Source organism: Hemicordylus capensis, chromosome 13 (genome assembly GCF_027244095.1).
Source record: "Hemicordylus capensis ecotype Gifberg chromosome 13, rHemCap1.1.pri, whole genome shotgun sequence".
NCBI classification, from domain to species: domain Eukaryota; kingdom Metazoa; phylum Chordata; class Lepidosauria; order Squamata; family Cordylidae; genus Hemicordylus; species Hemicordylus capensis.
The window spans coordinates 21300184-21314726 of record NC_069669.1 but is presented as its reverse complement, the minus strand read 5'-3'; the positions used below and the strand labels follow the sequence as shown (position 1 = coordinate 21314726).

The 14543-nt window shown below is 49.6% G+C and overlaps 1 protein-coding gene across 1 annotated transcript in view; it reads right to left on the bottom strand.

Annotated features, from left to right (window-relative positions):
• TECPR1 (tectonin beta-propeller repeat containing 1) overlaps positions 1–14011 on the bottom strand; it is a 30648-nt gene extending 16637 nt beyond the window's left edge. The window contains exons 1-13 of the mRNA XM_053276819.1: positions 13860–14011; positions 12601–12833; positions 11651–11833; positions 8886–9008; positions 7856–7981; positions 7449–7623; positions 7264–7364; positions 6443–6544; positions 5186–5331; positions 4060–4571; positions 2638–2783; positions 1845–2000; positions 373–522 (exon numbers count right to left, since the gene is read on the bottom strand). Of these exons, the coding sequence (XP_053132794.1) occupies positions 373–522; positions 1845–2000; positions 2638–2783; positions 4060–4571; positions 5186–5331; positions 6443–6544; positions 7264–7364; positions 7449–7623; positions 7856–7981; positions 8886–9008; positions 11651–11833; positions 12601–12831 (2151 nt within the window). The 5' untranslated portion in view covers positions 12832–12833; positions 13860–14011. The remainder of the gene's footprint in view (positions 1–372; positions 523–1844; positions 2001–2637; positions 2784–4059; positions 4572–5185; positions 5332–6442; positions 6545–7263; positions 7365–7448; positions 7624–7855; positions 7982–8885; positions 9009–11650; positions 11834–12600; positions 12834–13859) is intronic.
• Positions 14012–14543: the final 532 nt, after the last annotated feature.

Here is a 14543-nt window from a genome sequence, read left to right as displayed (position 1 = left end):
TACACAATCAGATTCAGAGAACAGCTTGCTTCTTAAGAATTTAAGTTACCGATTTAACTATCAGTTGCTTTTTAAATATTATGTTTTAACTTGTACATCTCCTGGAGATTTCTATACAAAGTGGTATAGAAATATGATAAATAAATAAATAAACAAACAACATACATAAAGCAAGCCCCAGAACAGAATTTTGAAACACTGAAGGTGGTGTCAATATTAGAATGTGAAAGAAGAAGGAATTCATCTGATCAACCTGGAGAGTTAATTAAAATTGGAGTGAACTTAAAATCATTATTATTCTTTTTCTATGCAAACCGCTTGGAGTACATTCCTGTGGGAAAGTGGTAAACAACCAACACGAGTCATCCTCACCCAGTCGTGCATTTCTTGTTCGGTGGTGGCGGCCAGGCGGATGGGCCATCGCTGCTTCGTCTTTTCAGGGGTATACAGAGCGAAGGAGTGCTTGGCTTCGTTCAGGATCTCAACCAGAATGGTGATTTCGTTGAGGAACACGTGGATATACTGGGGGCGGTGGGGAGACATAGAACACCGGCTTTCGAATCAAGAAGAACAGATAAGAGATAACTAAAAAATTTTAAAGACTCCGATCAAGAGGACGATGGAAGAATAAATACCAGAAACATCCTGGATGAGTGATCAAAGGGCAGGAGGCACGTTTTCTCTCTTTTCTGGGCTAAGCGAGTGTGATGCGGTGGTGAGAGTGTTGGACTAGGGTAGAAAGGGGCATGGGCCCCACTTGCTACACTCCTGTGTTAGAAGGAGAGCTGGTCTTGTGGTAGCAAGCATGACTTGCCCCCTTAGCTAAGCAGGGTCCGCCCTGGTTGCATGTTAATGGGAGACTAGAAGTGTGAGCACTGCAAGATATTCCCCTCAGGGGATGGAGCTGCCACTCTGGGAAGAGCAGAAGGTCCCAAGTTCTCTCCCTGGCAGCATCTCCAAGGGAGGGCTGAGAGAGACTCCTGCCTGCATCCTTGGAGAAGCTGCTGCCAGTCTGTGTAGACAATACTGAGCTAGATGGACCAAGGGTCTGACTCAGTATATGGCAGCCACCTATGCTGGCCACGGTCACCTACTAGCTAGGATTCAACCCGTCTGATTCCCTCTCTCAGTGCAACTTTTTGCTTGGCCCTGGTCTCCTTGCCCTACATCACCACGCTGCACAGAACTATCTGCAGCGCTTGACCGCAGTGAAGCATTCCAAAGGAACCTTTAGCTCTGTGCGAGCGGCTGACCGGTGAACTCAGCTAACTCCAATCACTACCTAAACCCAACGTTTGCCAGGTGGTGTAGTGCAGGGATTCTCAACCTTGGGTCCCCAGATATTATTGGACTTCAGCTCCCATAATCCCCAGCCAAAGGCCACTGGGCTTGGGGATTATGGGAGCTGAAGTCCAATAACATCTGGGGACCCAAGGTTGAGAATCCCTGGTGTAGTGGTTGGACTACACCACCTGGCAAACGTTGGACTAGGATGTTGGACTAGGATGGACTAGGATCATCCTAGGGTTGATCTAGGATGATCAGAGGGTTCTCTGATCCCTCTGAGAACCAGGGTTGGTTCTAGGATGGCGGAGACCCGAGTTCAAATCCCCAGACAGACCTGAAACTCACGAAGTGACTCTGGGCCAGCCCCTTCTCTCTGTCAGCCTAACCTACCTCACAGGGTTGTTGTGAGGAGAAGCTTAACCATGTACACCGCTCTGGGCTCCTCGGAGGAAGAGCGGGATACAAATATTTTAAAAAACAGACAGACAAACAAACTACCACCACTGCTCAAAACAGCAACGAGAAGCCAACAGGGCAAGGATGCCAGGCGGAAATACCTTCTTCTCCTCGCAGTGCATGTAGTAGATAAAGAGGATGCTGTCGCGCGTGCCGTCAATCCCCGTGAACTGCTCCAGGGCCACCCGCACGTCCACCCACTTGTACGGCTTCCAGTTCCTCCACCACTGCAATGTCCCCGTTTTGACCCAGACGGACTGGAGAGACAGAACGTACCCGACGGGACTTAGAGGCAGGAGCCAAGCGGGCTTCATTCCTCCTCCTCGACCCCATTTGACTTTCCATACCCTACAGAGAGATTTCTTCCTTCTAAAGTTTCAGGATTCCATCGTTGGGGTCACTTACAAAGATTAGAATCGTTTGGCCCATGGTTTCCCCCCCTAACACTCTATGGACGCGAAAGCCAGACTTTGGATAAACAAGACAGAAAAAGCACTGACGCTTTTGAACTTGGGTGCTGGAGATGACTTTTGAGGAGACCATGGACAGACAGGGAAACAAAGAAATGTTGGATCCTAGAACAACTCAATCCAGAATTTTCACTCGACACACAAATGACCAGGCTCAAACTATCATACGTTGGACACATTATGAGAAGATCCAGCTCCCTTGAGAAGCCCATAACGCTGGGGAAAGTTGAAGGAAAGAGAAGAAGAGGACGACCAGCAGCAAAGTTGATTCCGACAGCAATGAATGCATCACTGAGAAACCTTGAAGGCCAAGTTGAAGACGGATCATCCTGGAGAGAATCTACCTCTGTGGTCGCTAAGAGCCGACACCGACCTGACGGCACCTAACCAGTCAATCAATTGTTTGGGTCACTCTTTACAATACCTGCTCGACAGCCTGTTCGTAGTGCCGGAAGTTCTCCAGCTCCCGCCGGGTTCGCTCAGAGAGCTGCTGGAAGATCTGCTTGCGCCATGCGGCCGTCTGCGCCGGGGTGATGGACAGAGAGAGGGACTGACCAGAAGAGGACAAGGCTAGAGCAGAAAAGGAGGACCACGTGATCAGGGGACATGCAGGACTATCATTTTGCTACCTGGAACACAATATTATTAAGAATACTTAGGTGCCGCTTTCTCAACAAGAAGTTCTCAAAGAGTCCCGCTGGATCAGGCCCAAGGAGGGCTATCTAGTCCAGCATTCTGCTTCACACAGTGGCCCACCTGCTGCCTCTGGGAAGCCCACAGGCAAGAGGTGAGGGCAGGCCCTCTCTCTTGCTGATGCTGCCCTGCAACTGGGATCCAGAGGGATCCTGCCTCTGAGCCTGGGAGGTAGACTATAGGCGACAACTAGTAGCCTGCCCTCCCAAAATCTGTCTGAGCCTCTTTGAAAGCCATCCAAGCTGGTGGCCATCACCACATCCTGTGGCAGAGAATTCCACAGATTATATTTTGTCTATATAACAACAACAAAAAGGAAGATGGCTCCCTTTCTCCAAAAGGGGAACAATCTTACAAAGAAACAGAGACACTGCAGCAGCTGGAGGGAGGCTATACTGAGCTGGACAGAGACAGTTGCTCTCCCCCTCCTAATTTTTATTAGCAGGGAGCAACCACTTGAAAAGGTGCACCTTGCCCAATTAGAAGGGAAAATGCACCCAACAGATGGACCAACAGTCCGATTCATACGCGGTTTGTGAAATCTGAAGATGTGTGTCAGTCTAAAATGCAGGGCCGAGGCGTCCCTATTACAGGGGCTCTTAAAACCTCTTCTACCTATGTACGTTCTGCACCCTCAAGTATTACCCATGGACTTCCACCCTATTTATAAATTGTTTTGTTGTTGCCAACCGCCTAGAGACTTCGGGAGTGGGCTGGATACAAATACGTTAAAAAAATAAATAAAATCATCATCTTAAAATTTGAGACAAGCAAAAGATGTCACATATTTGATAATAAATGATGCTTTGGGGGCAGCACAGGGCTGCACAGAAGGGATCGTGGGTGGAAGGACTGCTGGACTTGTAGCAGTGAGCAAGAATTGCCCCCTTTGCTAAGCAGGGACTGCTTTGGTTAGCATTTGGATGGGAGACTACATGAGAGCACTGTAAGATTTTCCCCTTAGGGGATAGGGCCATCTGCTCGCCTACAGCAGGTTCCACATTCCCTCCCTGGCAGCATCACCAGGTAGGCCTGGGAGGAACTCCTCCCCGAAACCTTGGAGAAGCTGCTGCCAGTCCGTGTATGCAGTACTGATCTAAATGGACCAAGGCTCTGACTCAGCAATAAGGCAACTCTCTCTGTTCCTGCTTACCCGACTGTACTGTGAACCACTTCAGTGAGAAATGTGAATCCATGAGGCAACCACCGCCAGAGACCCAGGCCCACAACGGATGCTCGTCAGCGCCATAATGATCCTCGGCGCCGACGGATAACATGCCGAAAGAGGAGAGGCTGGACGTCTCCGCGTAGGTGTTAGTGGGGAGTAGAGCGGCTTTGTTTGCCTCTTTCAGATCAATATTAGTCCACTGTAGTTCAGCGGGGTGGGAATCGGGATCCGAGGAAGGCTTTTCTGGGACACCTTCAAGTCCCTGATCCAAAGCAGAGGGGGCTTCTTCGGGAGTGCGGAGCACAGGATCCACAACCAGGGCTGCATTTGATTCTGCTGGCTGGCCGGCCTGGTTACAGTCATCACCAGCACCGGGTTCTGGAAGGCAAACATCGGCTAGAGCCAGAGGCGCCTCAGGATCCGATGGGAGGTCTCCATCATTCCGGGAGACAGAGGTGGTTTGTTCCTTGATGTCATCCGTGAAGAAGCAGCCAGCGCTAGGAAAAGACAGACCGAACATTGATTGCATTCAGAGATGCAAAACCATGGTTTATTTCATCTTAACTGAGGTTAGTCTGCATGTTAGACCCGCACACAACAAACCATGGTTTATTTAACCATGGCTAAGTTTAACTATGGCTTATTTATTTATATTTAATTCACCACCCTTCGTCCTAAGACCCCAGGGCAGTTAATAAGAAGATAAAAACAATCAAATCATAAAAACAGAACAAAAGCAGCTAAAGATTTAAAAAGAGCAAGGACAGCTCATTGGCCAAAAGCCTGGATAAAAAGAGCAGTCTCCATTTATTTTTAAGGCAGTCAAACCACAATCTGAACTCAAGGCTTGGAGTGGGTCTGTTATTCCTAAATATGGCAAAACAAACCAAGATTTGGTGATCGTCTGCAATGGCAATCCAGGTTTCTCAAACAAACCTCAGTTAAAGCAAACCATGGTTCCATGTAGTGTCTGGACCGCCTAGCGAATCCCAGCCCATTCTTATTCACAGAAGCATCGTCACTGGCGTGTTTATACAGGCCTGGGTCCCACAAGCACTTCAGCGGGAGTCCCCTCTTGGCCACCCACCGCTTGCTTGCATTTCATCGCTACCTGAGGAGACTTGTGGAGCTTCCCGTCTGAGAACGGTCGCTGTCCCTGCTGCAGACGACAGCCTTCCACGTTTTCCCACTGAGCTCACTTGGTGTGATGCCCTGCCGGAAATACACAGCTCTGTCTTCACAGCTGATGCCCCAGACCTGAAAAGGGTACATTAGGGGAAAGGGGAAAAACGGGCTGGTTTGTCGTAACCTTGGTCTCGCACGATATCTGAACCCACAGTCATGGTTTAATCTTGGTTTGTTTGCCTGTACAGTCCTTTTTCTTTTTCTTTTTTTAAAGGGGGCTGTCTTAAATTCAGAGACATCTCTATATGGCTAAATATGGTATGAGCACCGAGGGAGAGGAAGACGTGCATGGGAGCTCAGTAGGTACCTGGGACTCGGTCTTAACCCAAGAAACCAGAGTTCGTTGGGTCCCCTGGACTGGTCTGCCAAGTTGAGTCCCAAGAGCACTGATTCAACCAACAGACCTGAAGTCCTTCCTCTCCCCACAGGTATGGGGTTCCAGCAGACACTTTGCGGGGAAAGCAGGCCACACCTGCTCCTGGGCCACCCTTGCACTGTTCCCTCTAACAGGGATGTCCAGATGCTGTTCACTACAACTCCCGGCATTATCAAGGGGATGCCATGTTTATCTTGCGAGGGGGACTGGCCCGTCCGCCAGGCCGGCTTCTGCAGAGAGCCACTCAGGAGCTCTTGCAACTCAAGGAGCAGACGAAGTGAGCCCTCTGGGGATATCTGATCCGCCTGGCCTCTCTCCGCCAGAACACCGTGTCGCTGGCCGAGGACCCTGCCCCTGCTGCGAGGCCTTCTTGTGCTGCTGCTGCTGCTGCCGCCCTGTTTGGGAACTTCCAGGGCCTGGAGAAGCTTCTCCTCTTCTGAGAAGCATCAAGGAAGGCGGCCTTTTTGTGCAGCGCTCATTGGCAAATGTGTCCTCGACGAGCAGGCTAGTCAAGGGACCGGCAGTTGTCTGTGGCTCCCTGTAGGCCGTCCTCTTCGTGGTAAGCCCTGGGAGCCAGTGGTGGCCCCCGAGGAATTGTTGGACTTGGATGAAGCTTCTGCCCATGCGGAATCCTCTCCACAGCGGGGTTCCCTCTAACAGGGATTCCCAGAGGTTGTTGACCACAACTCCCAGCATCCCCAGCTGCAATAGCCTTGGCTTGGGGATTCTGGGAGTTGTAGTCCACAGCATCTGGGACTCCCTGCTAGAGGGAACACTGAGCCCTTGTCCACTCTACGGGAGACTTACTTGGTCATTTAGCCCCACGTTCACCATCATCATTTCGCCAACCATCTCGATCCAGCTGGTGCCACATGGATTGTGCGAGTTCACACCTCTTCTGAACCAGACCTACGACAGAATCCACAAATCAGTAGGCAGTTGTGTGGCGGGCGGGGCAGGGGAGGTTGGGTTACAGGCAGGAATGAAGCCCTATTGGGAGAAGCGAGGGAATGAACCTGGGATCTTCTGCATGCGAACAGATGCTTTTCCACTGAGCTATGGCTCCCCATCCTGGGAATATTTTGCAGTGCACACATGTAGTCTCTCATCCAAGTGGAAACCAAGGCAGACCCTGCTTAGCAAAGGGGACAACCCATGCTCACTACCACAAGACCATTCGGGGAAAGGATGGGTCTTCTGATGTCTGATAGTTCTCCTAAGATCAGCTCGGGTCATGTGGCAAGGCTGCTAATAATCATAGAGTCCTTTTATCATTTTTGCTGCCCAGAGGGAAAAGGTAAAAGGTAAAGTGTGCGATCCAGTCAATTTCGACTCCTGGCGCCCACAGAGCCCTGTGGTTGTCTTTGGTAGAATAAAGGACAGAGGGGTTTGCCCTGGCCTCCTCCTGTGCAGTACGAGATGAGGCCTTTCAGCATCTTCCTAGATAGCTGCTGCCCGATATAGTACCAGCAGGGATTCGAACCAGCAACCTTCTGCTTGTTAGTCAAGCATTTCCCCGCTGTGCCACTGCCCAGAGGAAACTAGACTAGAAACTTGAAAGTCAGCACCATATTGAAGGAAACTAGTACTGTATAACAACAACAACAACAACAACAACCGTTGCTTACTTTTCTGTCTTTGGTAACGGCCCAGACCACATTCACGCCCACGGAAACATGCAAGATTCCATTCTCAGGGACCGGAGGTTCTATGACTGTCCAAGAAATTCCTAGCAAAAGGAAGAGCAAACTGTGAGACCTCTTGCTTCTCGCCATTCAAGAAAAATGCTTTCCCATGATCAGACGGGGCTTACCTTGGGGACTATTCCTGTCAATCCCTTCCCTCACAATGGCTTGGCCTTCCCAAAGGGTTGCCCAAAGGAGGTCGTATGGCCCACAGCTGATCTGAACAGCTTCACCAGGTGTTGCTATGCAGGACCAGGAAGAACCTTCTGGATTGTGGTGACACACGTCCGTCCTGTACCAGACCTAGGGAGAGAAGGGGGCTCTCAGAAAGTGTGGGAAGTGGCTGCAGCTCAGTGGCAGAGTTTTGCATGCTGGAGGTCAAAAACCAGTGGGAGGAAATTTTGGTATACACAATATCCACTTGAAAATTTGCTTACGGCGACCATCATTGAAAAATGCCTTTACCCCTGGAATAGCCTGAGTGCAGAACCTCAAGTCGTAACAACCGTCCATCCTCAACAGCAATAAAAATTACCTTTCCTTGTAAAGAGACGGCCCAGACGGATAAACGCCCCACAGGTTCATCGGTAATCTCCCATCCTCCAACGGAGAGATCGCTGAAAGGGTCTGGCAGCTGCTTGGGGTCCTCCTGGGATGGAATCTACAGCAAGACAAGAGGAAATGGCCTCTCATCAGCATTTATGCCCTCTTATGCCCTGTGCCTGCCTTGCCCATGGCCCAATCTGTATTAACTGTGCCAGTGTTCAGAGAACGTTTGGCAACTTTGGAAGGGCACTGAAAATACTGACTGACTATACATGGTAGTAGAAACTAAGGCAGGGGGAATCTTAGAAGAAAATCACAGCATCTTAATAGCAACAGGTTAATAATAAATAAAATAATAATAATTATTATTAATAATAATAATTAAAGTACAGTAGCCAGATGCTTCCAGAGACAGGAGACTGGACTAAGTGAAGCTATGGTCTGAGTAGGCAGGGCTCTTCTTAGGAGGCTAAAGGAGGACTTTTGCATTATTCACAGCTGTCATTCTACATAGGAAGCAGCCATATACTGAGTCAGGCCCTTGGTCCATCTAGCTCAGTATTGTCTACACAGACTGGCAGCGGCTTCTCCAAGGTTGCAGGCAGGAATCTCTCTCAGCCGCCAGGGAGGGAACTTGGAAACTTCTGCTCTCCCCAGAGCAGCCCAACCCCGTAAGGGGAATATCTGACAGTGCTCACACATGGTCTCCCATCCAAATGCAAATCAGGGTGGACCCTGCTTAGCAAAGAGGACAAGTCATGCTTGCTACACAAGACCAGCTCTCATTTTGCAAGGCATTCAGAAGCTGTACACATGGAGCGGGGAAGGGATTTGGCACAGCCATAACACTCTAGAGCAGGGCTCCTCAGCTTTGGCCCTCCTGCAGATGTGGACCTACAACTCCCATCCTCCTGCTGGGGATGCTGGGAACTGTGGGCCAAAAACAGCTGGAGGGTGGCAGCTGGGTAGCCCTGGTCTAGACAGATCTTAAGCTTGACAAGAGGAAGGAGGAGAGAGACCTTTGCCCAGGTATCCCGCGATTTGTATCTCCTGTACCGAATCCACCTTCTGCGCCGCACACAGGAGTTCCATCTTTTGTCTTTGGTGTAGGTGGCTGGGAAGTCCATGGCATACGTCCAGCCCTACATGAAAGGACAGAGGCAGAGAGTTGCTTTTTGCAGTGCTCTGACCTTACAGAGAATGAAGCTCAGAACCACTCTAGGCACAGAGGGCAACCACCGCCCTAATGCAAAGAGCCTGCCTTGCCTCTGTAGAGCAGTTCTAAACCCACAGATGTGTTGAAATATCATTGCTGGCCCTGCCCATTAAAAAAAAACAACCAACCCAAACCAACCAACCAACCACCCACCCACCCGGCACCCTGCCTGTGGTTCTGAGCAACGTTTCATTTGAAAGGACAAGGAAGCAGATTCCAGGCTAGATCTCAGGACATTCCTCCTAACTGTTTTACAGCCTCACACAGTGGTGGCCAAGCCTCCTCGAGAGGTTTTCAGGCAGAGGCTGGACGGATGCTGTGGCTGTTTCCGGCAGTGAGCCGGGAGATGGCCACCCTGAAAGACCTTTAAGGTCCCTTCCAGCTCTCGAAGGTCTTGGTTTTGTGAGTCTAAAGGAAGTTACAGGCCCTGCCAATCATTTCATGATGCACTTCCTGTAACAGCCAATCTGGAATTTTCTCCAAACTGAAAGCTTTAAAAGTATAGTTCAAGAGCAAGCTGTATTTCTACATAAGTCAAGGTCCACACATTCAAAGGTGTATCTAACAATTCAGGTTCTGGCGAAATGGACTGTAGCCCATGAAAGCTCGTTCTCCAAGGTACTAGCTTCAAGGTGCGACAAGGATCCATCTTAGTTTTGCTGCAACAGAGCAACACAGCCTTTTTCAGTGGGGTACATCCAGTGCTCCCCGTAACAGGGATTCCCAGATGTTGTTGACTACACCTTCCAGCATCCCCAGCTACTATGGCCTTTGACCGGGAATTATGGGAGTTGTAGTCACCAACATCTGGGAATCCCTGCTAGAGGGAACACTGGTATACATCTATTCCTTCTGTTTCTAGCACACCATTCTGCTCCATTTAATTAATCTTATTGGGCCAGATGTACAGACAATACACAGCTGGCACAAGCAATAAGGGGCCAAGAGCATGCCTGCCGTGACAACGGCATTTTTCACTCGTCACAGACTAGTAGATTTCTGCAGCCCTGGAGACCAGAATAGCAGGGAATAGGGCTTGAGTGAGAGAGCAGTGTCCCAGGAAGAGAGCCTCAAGCCCAATCCCCTAACCAAAACCAAACCACAAACCATGATTTCGGATGAGCAATTGCTGAGGGAAGTGGTGTGTGTGAAATCTGATGCTATGTTTCCCCCCCACAGAAAAATGCATTTTCCCATAAAATTATCTGGCAACATACAACACCCAGGCAAAGAGGGAAATTCCAGACTTGAAATTAACTTTTGCCAGATGATCATGTGCAACTCTTGGATCATGCGAAAACTAATAAGTGTTCAGTGCTTTCAGTTCTGCTCTTAGAATTTCAAACACACAAGGGAAATGTGTGCTATTGAATCACCGTGTCCTGAAATATTTACAAGTATCCCAGGGAACACACATTTCCATGTAAAGCTTTAGACTTAATTGCATATTAACATTTAAACTGCCTGCAGTCTGAATTTTTGCCCTAATCAAATACATCAGTTCAACTTCTTTTGGCTCTTGGAAAAATGCTTGAAATATTTATTCAGCGTGTAAAATTAACTGTGGGCAGGATTCAGACTAAGTTAATGACTCATTAAAATGAAAGGGACTTCAGTTAGTCTTGACTAACTTGTCCTGTTTTGTTTCAACTATGCTTTGTCATGACTTAGTCTAAACCCTGCATTTGTTTTCTTAGCTTTGTTGACTAAATGCAAGTCAAATAAAACATGCCAAATTAGATCCCATCCACCTCACTGCAACAAGTGCGCAATAGTCATTGCTCTCTCTCTGCTAACACAACTGCATCCAATCTAGGGCAGCATCCAGTCTAGTTCGTCATGACTAAGCACCACCCAAATTAAGGAGACAAGTTAGTCACAACTACGTTAAGTCCCATTAATTCCAATGGAACTTAGTCATGACTAACTGAGCCTGGATGCTGCCCGCTCTTTGCATGGGCACCGTCTCTGGCCTAGTAGTCTCTGCCCTCTGTTTAAAATGCCCCATCCGAGCCCAAAACATTCTCCTCTTGAACCCTTGGTAGCAAATGAGGCCTATGGCCCTACTAACAGAGATGTGGGCTTTCCAGAAAAATAGCAATAGCATTTAGCAATAGCACTTACATTTATATACCGCTCTATAGCCGGAGCTCTCTAAGCGGTTTACAATGATTTAGCATATTGCCCCCCAACTTCTGGGTACTCATTTTACCGACCTCAGAAGGATGGAAGGCTGAGTCAACCTTGAGCCCCTGGTCAGGATCGAACTTGTAACCTTCTGGTTACAGGGCGGCAGTTTTACCACTGCGCCACCAGGGGCTCTTTTTTCAGATTTTTAAAAATCTGAATTAGAAAATTTCCGAGAAAGCTTTCCCATGCAAATATTTCTCATTGCGCATAAATATGTATTCCAATCCGGCATGTCATTTGACCTATATATTTAGTAAGCATTTTTTAATTCAAGCCCACCTCTCTTCCTACCAAGTAGCCAACCCTCCCCTTTAATATATATATATATATATATATTTAAAAGAGGATGAGCATCTCTTTCCAACGTGATTCACCTACCCCTTTCTCTGTGGGGTCCCCTCCAAAATTTTCATCCACATACCAGTCAGACTCCCACTCCCAGTGAGGTGACAGCAGCATAAAGCTTTCCAGCTGCTGGTGCTTCAATCCGCTCACATCACTCCATTGCCATCGGTCACTGGGCAACAATTTCTCACAAAAGCCAACCACCGGATTCCAGCGCTGGCAGAGAGATCAAACAGACGAGCAGTAAGGAACTTGGGCTGAGAGGCTAAGGAGGCAGATTGAGGCTAGACATTAAGAAGCATTTCCTAACTGGAAGAGTTGTTGGACAGTGGAACCACCCGACTCATGAATGGTGGGCTCTGCCAAGGCTATGTGAAACAGGACGCTGGGCTAGATGGGCCTTGGGCCTGATCCAGCAGGGCTGTTCTTATGTTCTTAAGGCTTCTGACAGAAGAGGCTGGATGGGCGTCTGTCAGGATTCCAACACCGAGCAGGGGGTCGGTCTAGATCAGGGATTCTCAGCGTTGGGTCTCCAGATGGTATTGGACTTCAGCTCCCATAATCCTCTGCCCCAGTGGTCTTTGGTTGGGGATTATGGGAGTTGAAGTCCAATAACATCTGGGGACCCAACGCTGAGAATCCCTGGTCTAGATGACTTTCAAGGTCCCTTCCAAATCCAATATTCTACGGTTCTTTGAGCACTCAGAAATCTATTTTATAGAATGTGTATCCCGCCCTCCAACCAACATTAGAAGGGTGGTTCACGTGAAAGAAACTGGACAATGATATCAACAACAACAAATATTTATATACCACTTTTCAACAAAAGTTTCCAAAGCAGAAACAAATATCAGAAACACACACACACACACAAAATCAATAACCAACAAGGCCAACAGGAGGCAAGGAATCGCATCTCGGTCAGAAATAACCACTGACACCTTCAGCTGCACCGTCTCCAAGACACCCCTTTCTCTCCGTACCTGATTCTCGTAGGTTTCCTCCTGGTACCTGATTGGGACGTCGCTGGAGTGGATGTAAACATAGACTTGATGGTCGCAGGCAATTCCCCAGCAGCACTCTTTGACGGCGGACACCCGCTTGAACTCCAGCTGCCCGTCCTTACAGAGCTCCCAGTACTGGCCAGCTGTCGAAAGGGTGTAGACTCTGCCGAAGATGTCAACGGCCCACAGGAGGGAACCAGGAGCGGCCATGGCTGGAAAGGAACAGGGGCAGGTAGGTGCACAGGCCTTACCCCGCTTCTAGAAAGGCCTGTGCTATCCTCAGCACTGAATGAGTGTTTAGGAGAGGGGTCAGGCCACTGTGGCTGGGGAGTATGGGAGTTGTCAACATCTGGGGACCTACTACATTTGAGAACCTCTGGCTTCAGGGAAAGAAGAGGGGTGCTCAGATGGGTCCCCATAGACAACATCTGGGGACCCAAGTCCGAGATTCCCTATATTAAGAGATCTAGGAAGGGAGTGGGGCCCCACAAACAGGTCCCCCCACAAAAACCATTGCGGTTTGGGCTGACGCCAGTTTCCAGCAGCATCTGGTGGGAACACGGTGGGAATCAGGATGCTGGACCAAATGGGCCTTCCTGGGCCTGATCCAGCAGGGCTGCCCTTCTGTTCTCATGATCACAAGCACGCCTCATGAGAAGCAAGTCCCACCGGTTTCATTGGACGTGCTGCCCATTAAGTATATTTGGGGTGGCAGTGGCACCATTATTTTTCGGTCCTGCCAGCAACCTGGTGGTGCGCTGATGACCGAACGCATCTAATTGCTGCTCGGGTCACAGCAGAGCTTGCCAGTAAGGGGGCACCCAGCCCGTATCTCGGATATAGAGGGTTTGGAGTCTTTCCATACGAGACACTCCTAACGAATGTTAATCACAATTTAGAACTCCCTTAAAAAAAAATTTTTTTTTAAAGGAAGCCCCTGTAATGAAGCAGGGAGGGAAAACCCTGGCTAGGCTTGGAAGAGGGCGGAAAAGGAGGCGCGTGCGTTGCTGCATCAGCCGAGATGACATGACGGTCGACAATCACTCCGCAATGCATCTTTAAAAAGCTAAAAAGCCACCATTCATGGGTGATATAACAAGCCGGGGAGGCGGAGAGGAGGAGTAGAGAGTGTGAGTGGGGCCCAACTTGGGAATCGTGGCCTCGGTGACCTAGATTGTGGCTGCTCCCCCCGCCCGGTGACTGCCACGCCCTTGCCCATCAGGGGCAGCCCGCCTTACCTGCGCGATCACCTGCCCGCCACGTCCTGCGTGGCGGCGGTTCTTTCTATATGAGCAACCGCAGGCAGGAGGACGAGGAAGTCCGGGCCCGGCGAAGCAGCCCGCTCATTGGCTGGGCAGCGCAGAGCCCTGCCGCGATTGGTCCGCGAGCCGACCAGATGGCTACATGGCGTTCTATTCCACCGCCCGCGTTCGATCATTCCGCCGCCTTCCTTCCCCGCGGGAGCGTCAGGCGGTCGCCAGCTAGCCACAGTATGCGGGGCCGGGGGAGGCTCCTCGCCACCCAACGAAGGCAGAGCATGGGCGGGCAAGGAAATAGGCCGCTGGGCCACTGGCAGCTTCCCGGCGGCCGATCACCGTCAAATTGCTGGGATTCTGGCCAAGAATGCAAGCCACCAGAGTCTGGGATGGCCTTAACCCCCCCACCCCGGTGAAACGCGAGATCCAGTGGAAAGAGGTGGCCATAGCGGCAACCTCCGAACCTCCAGCCTCGTTGCAGTGTTCCGTACCGGAAGCTGAAATTCCCTATTTGCCCTTGAAACTCCATGCAGGAATTAAAAATTCTATATGCAATAGACAGGAAACTGATCAGTTATTTCTATATATAAACACTAGCAGAATTAGATATACTCGATTTCAAAATAAGAAGATGCACTTCAGGAAAACACAGCAATGCAATCAATG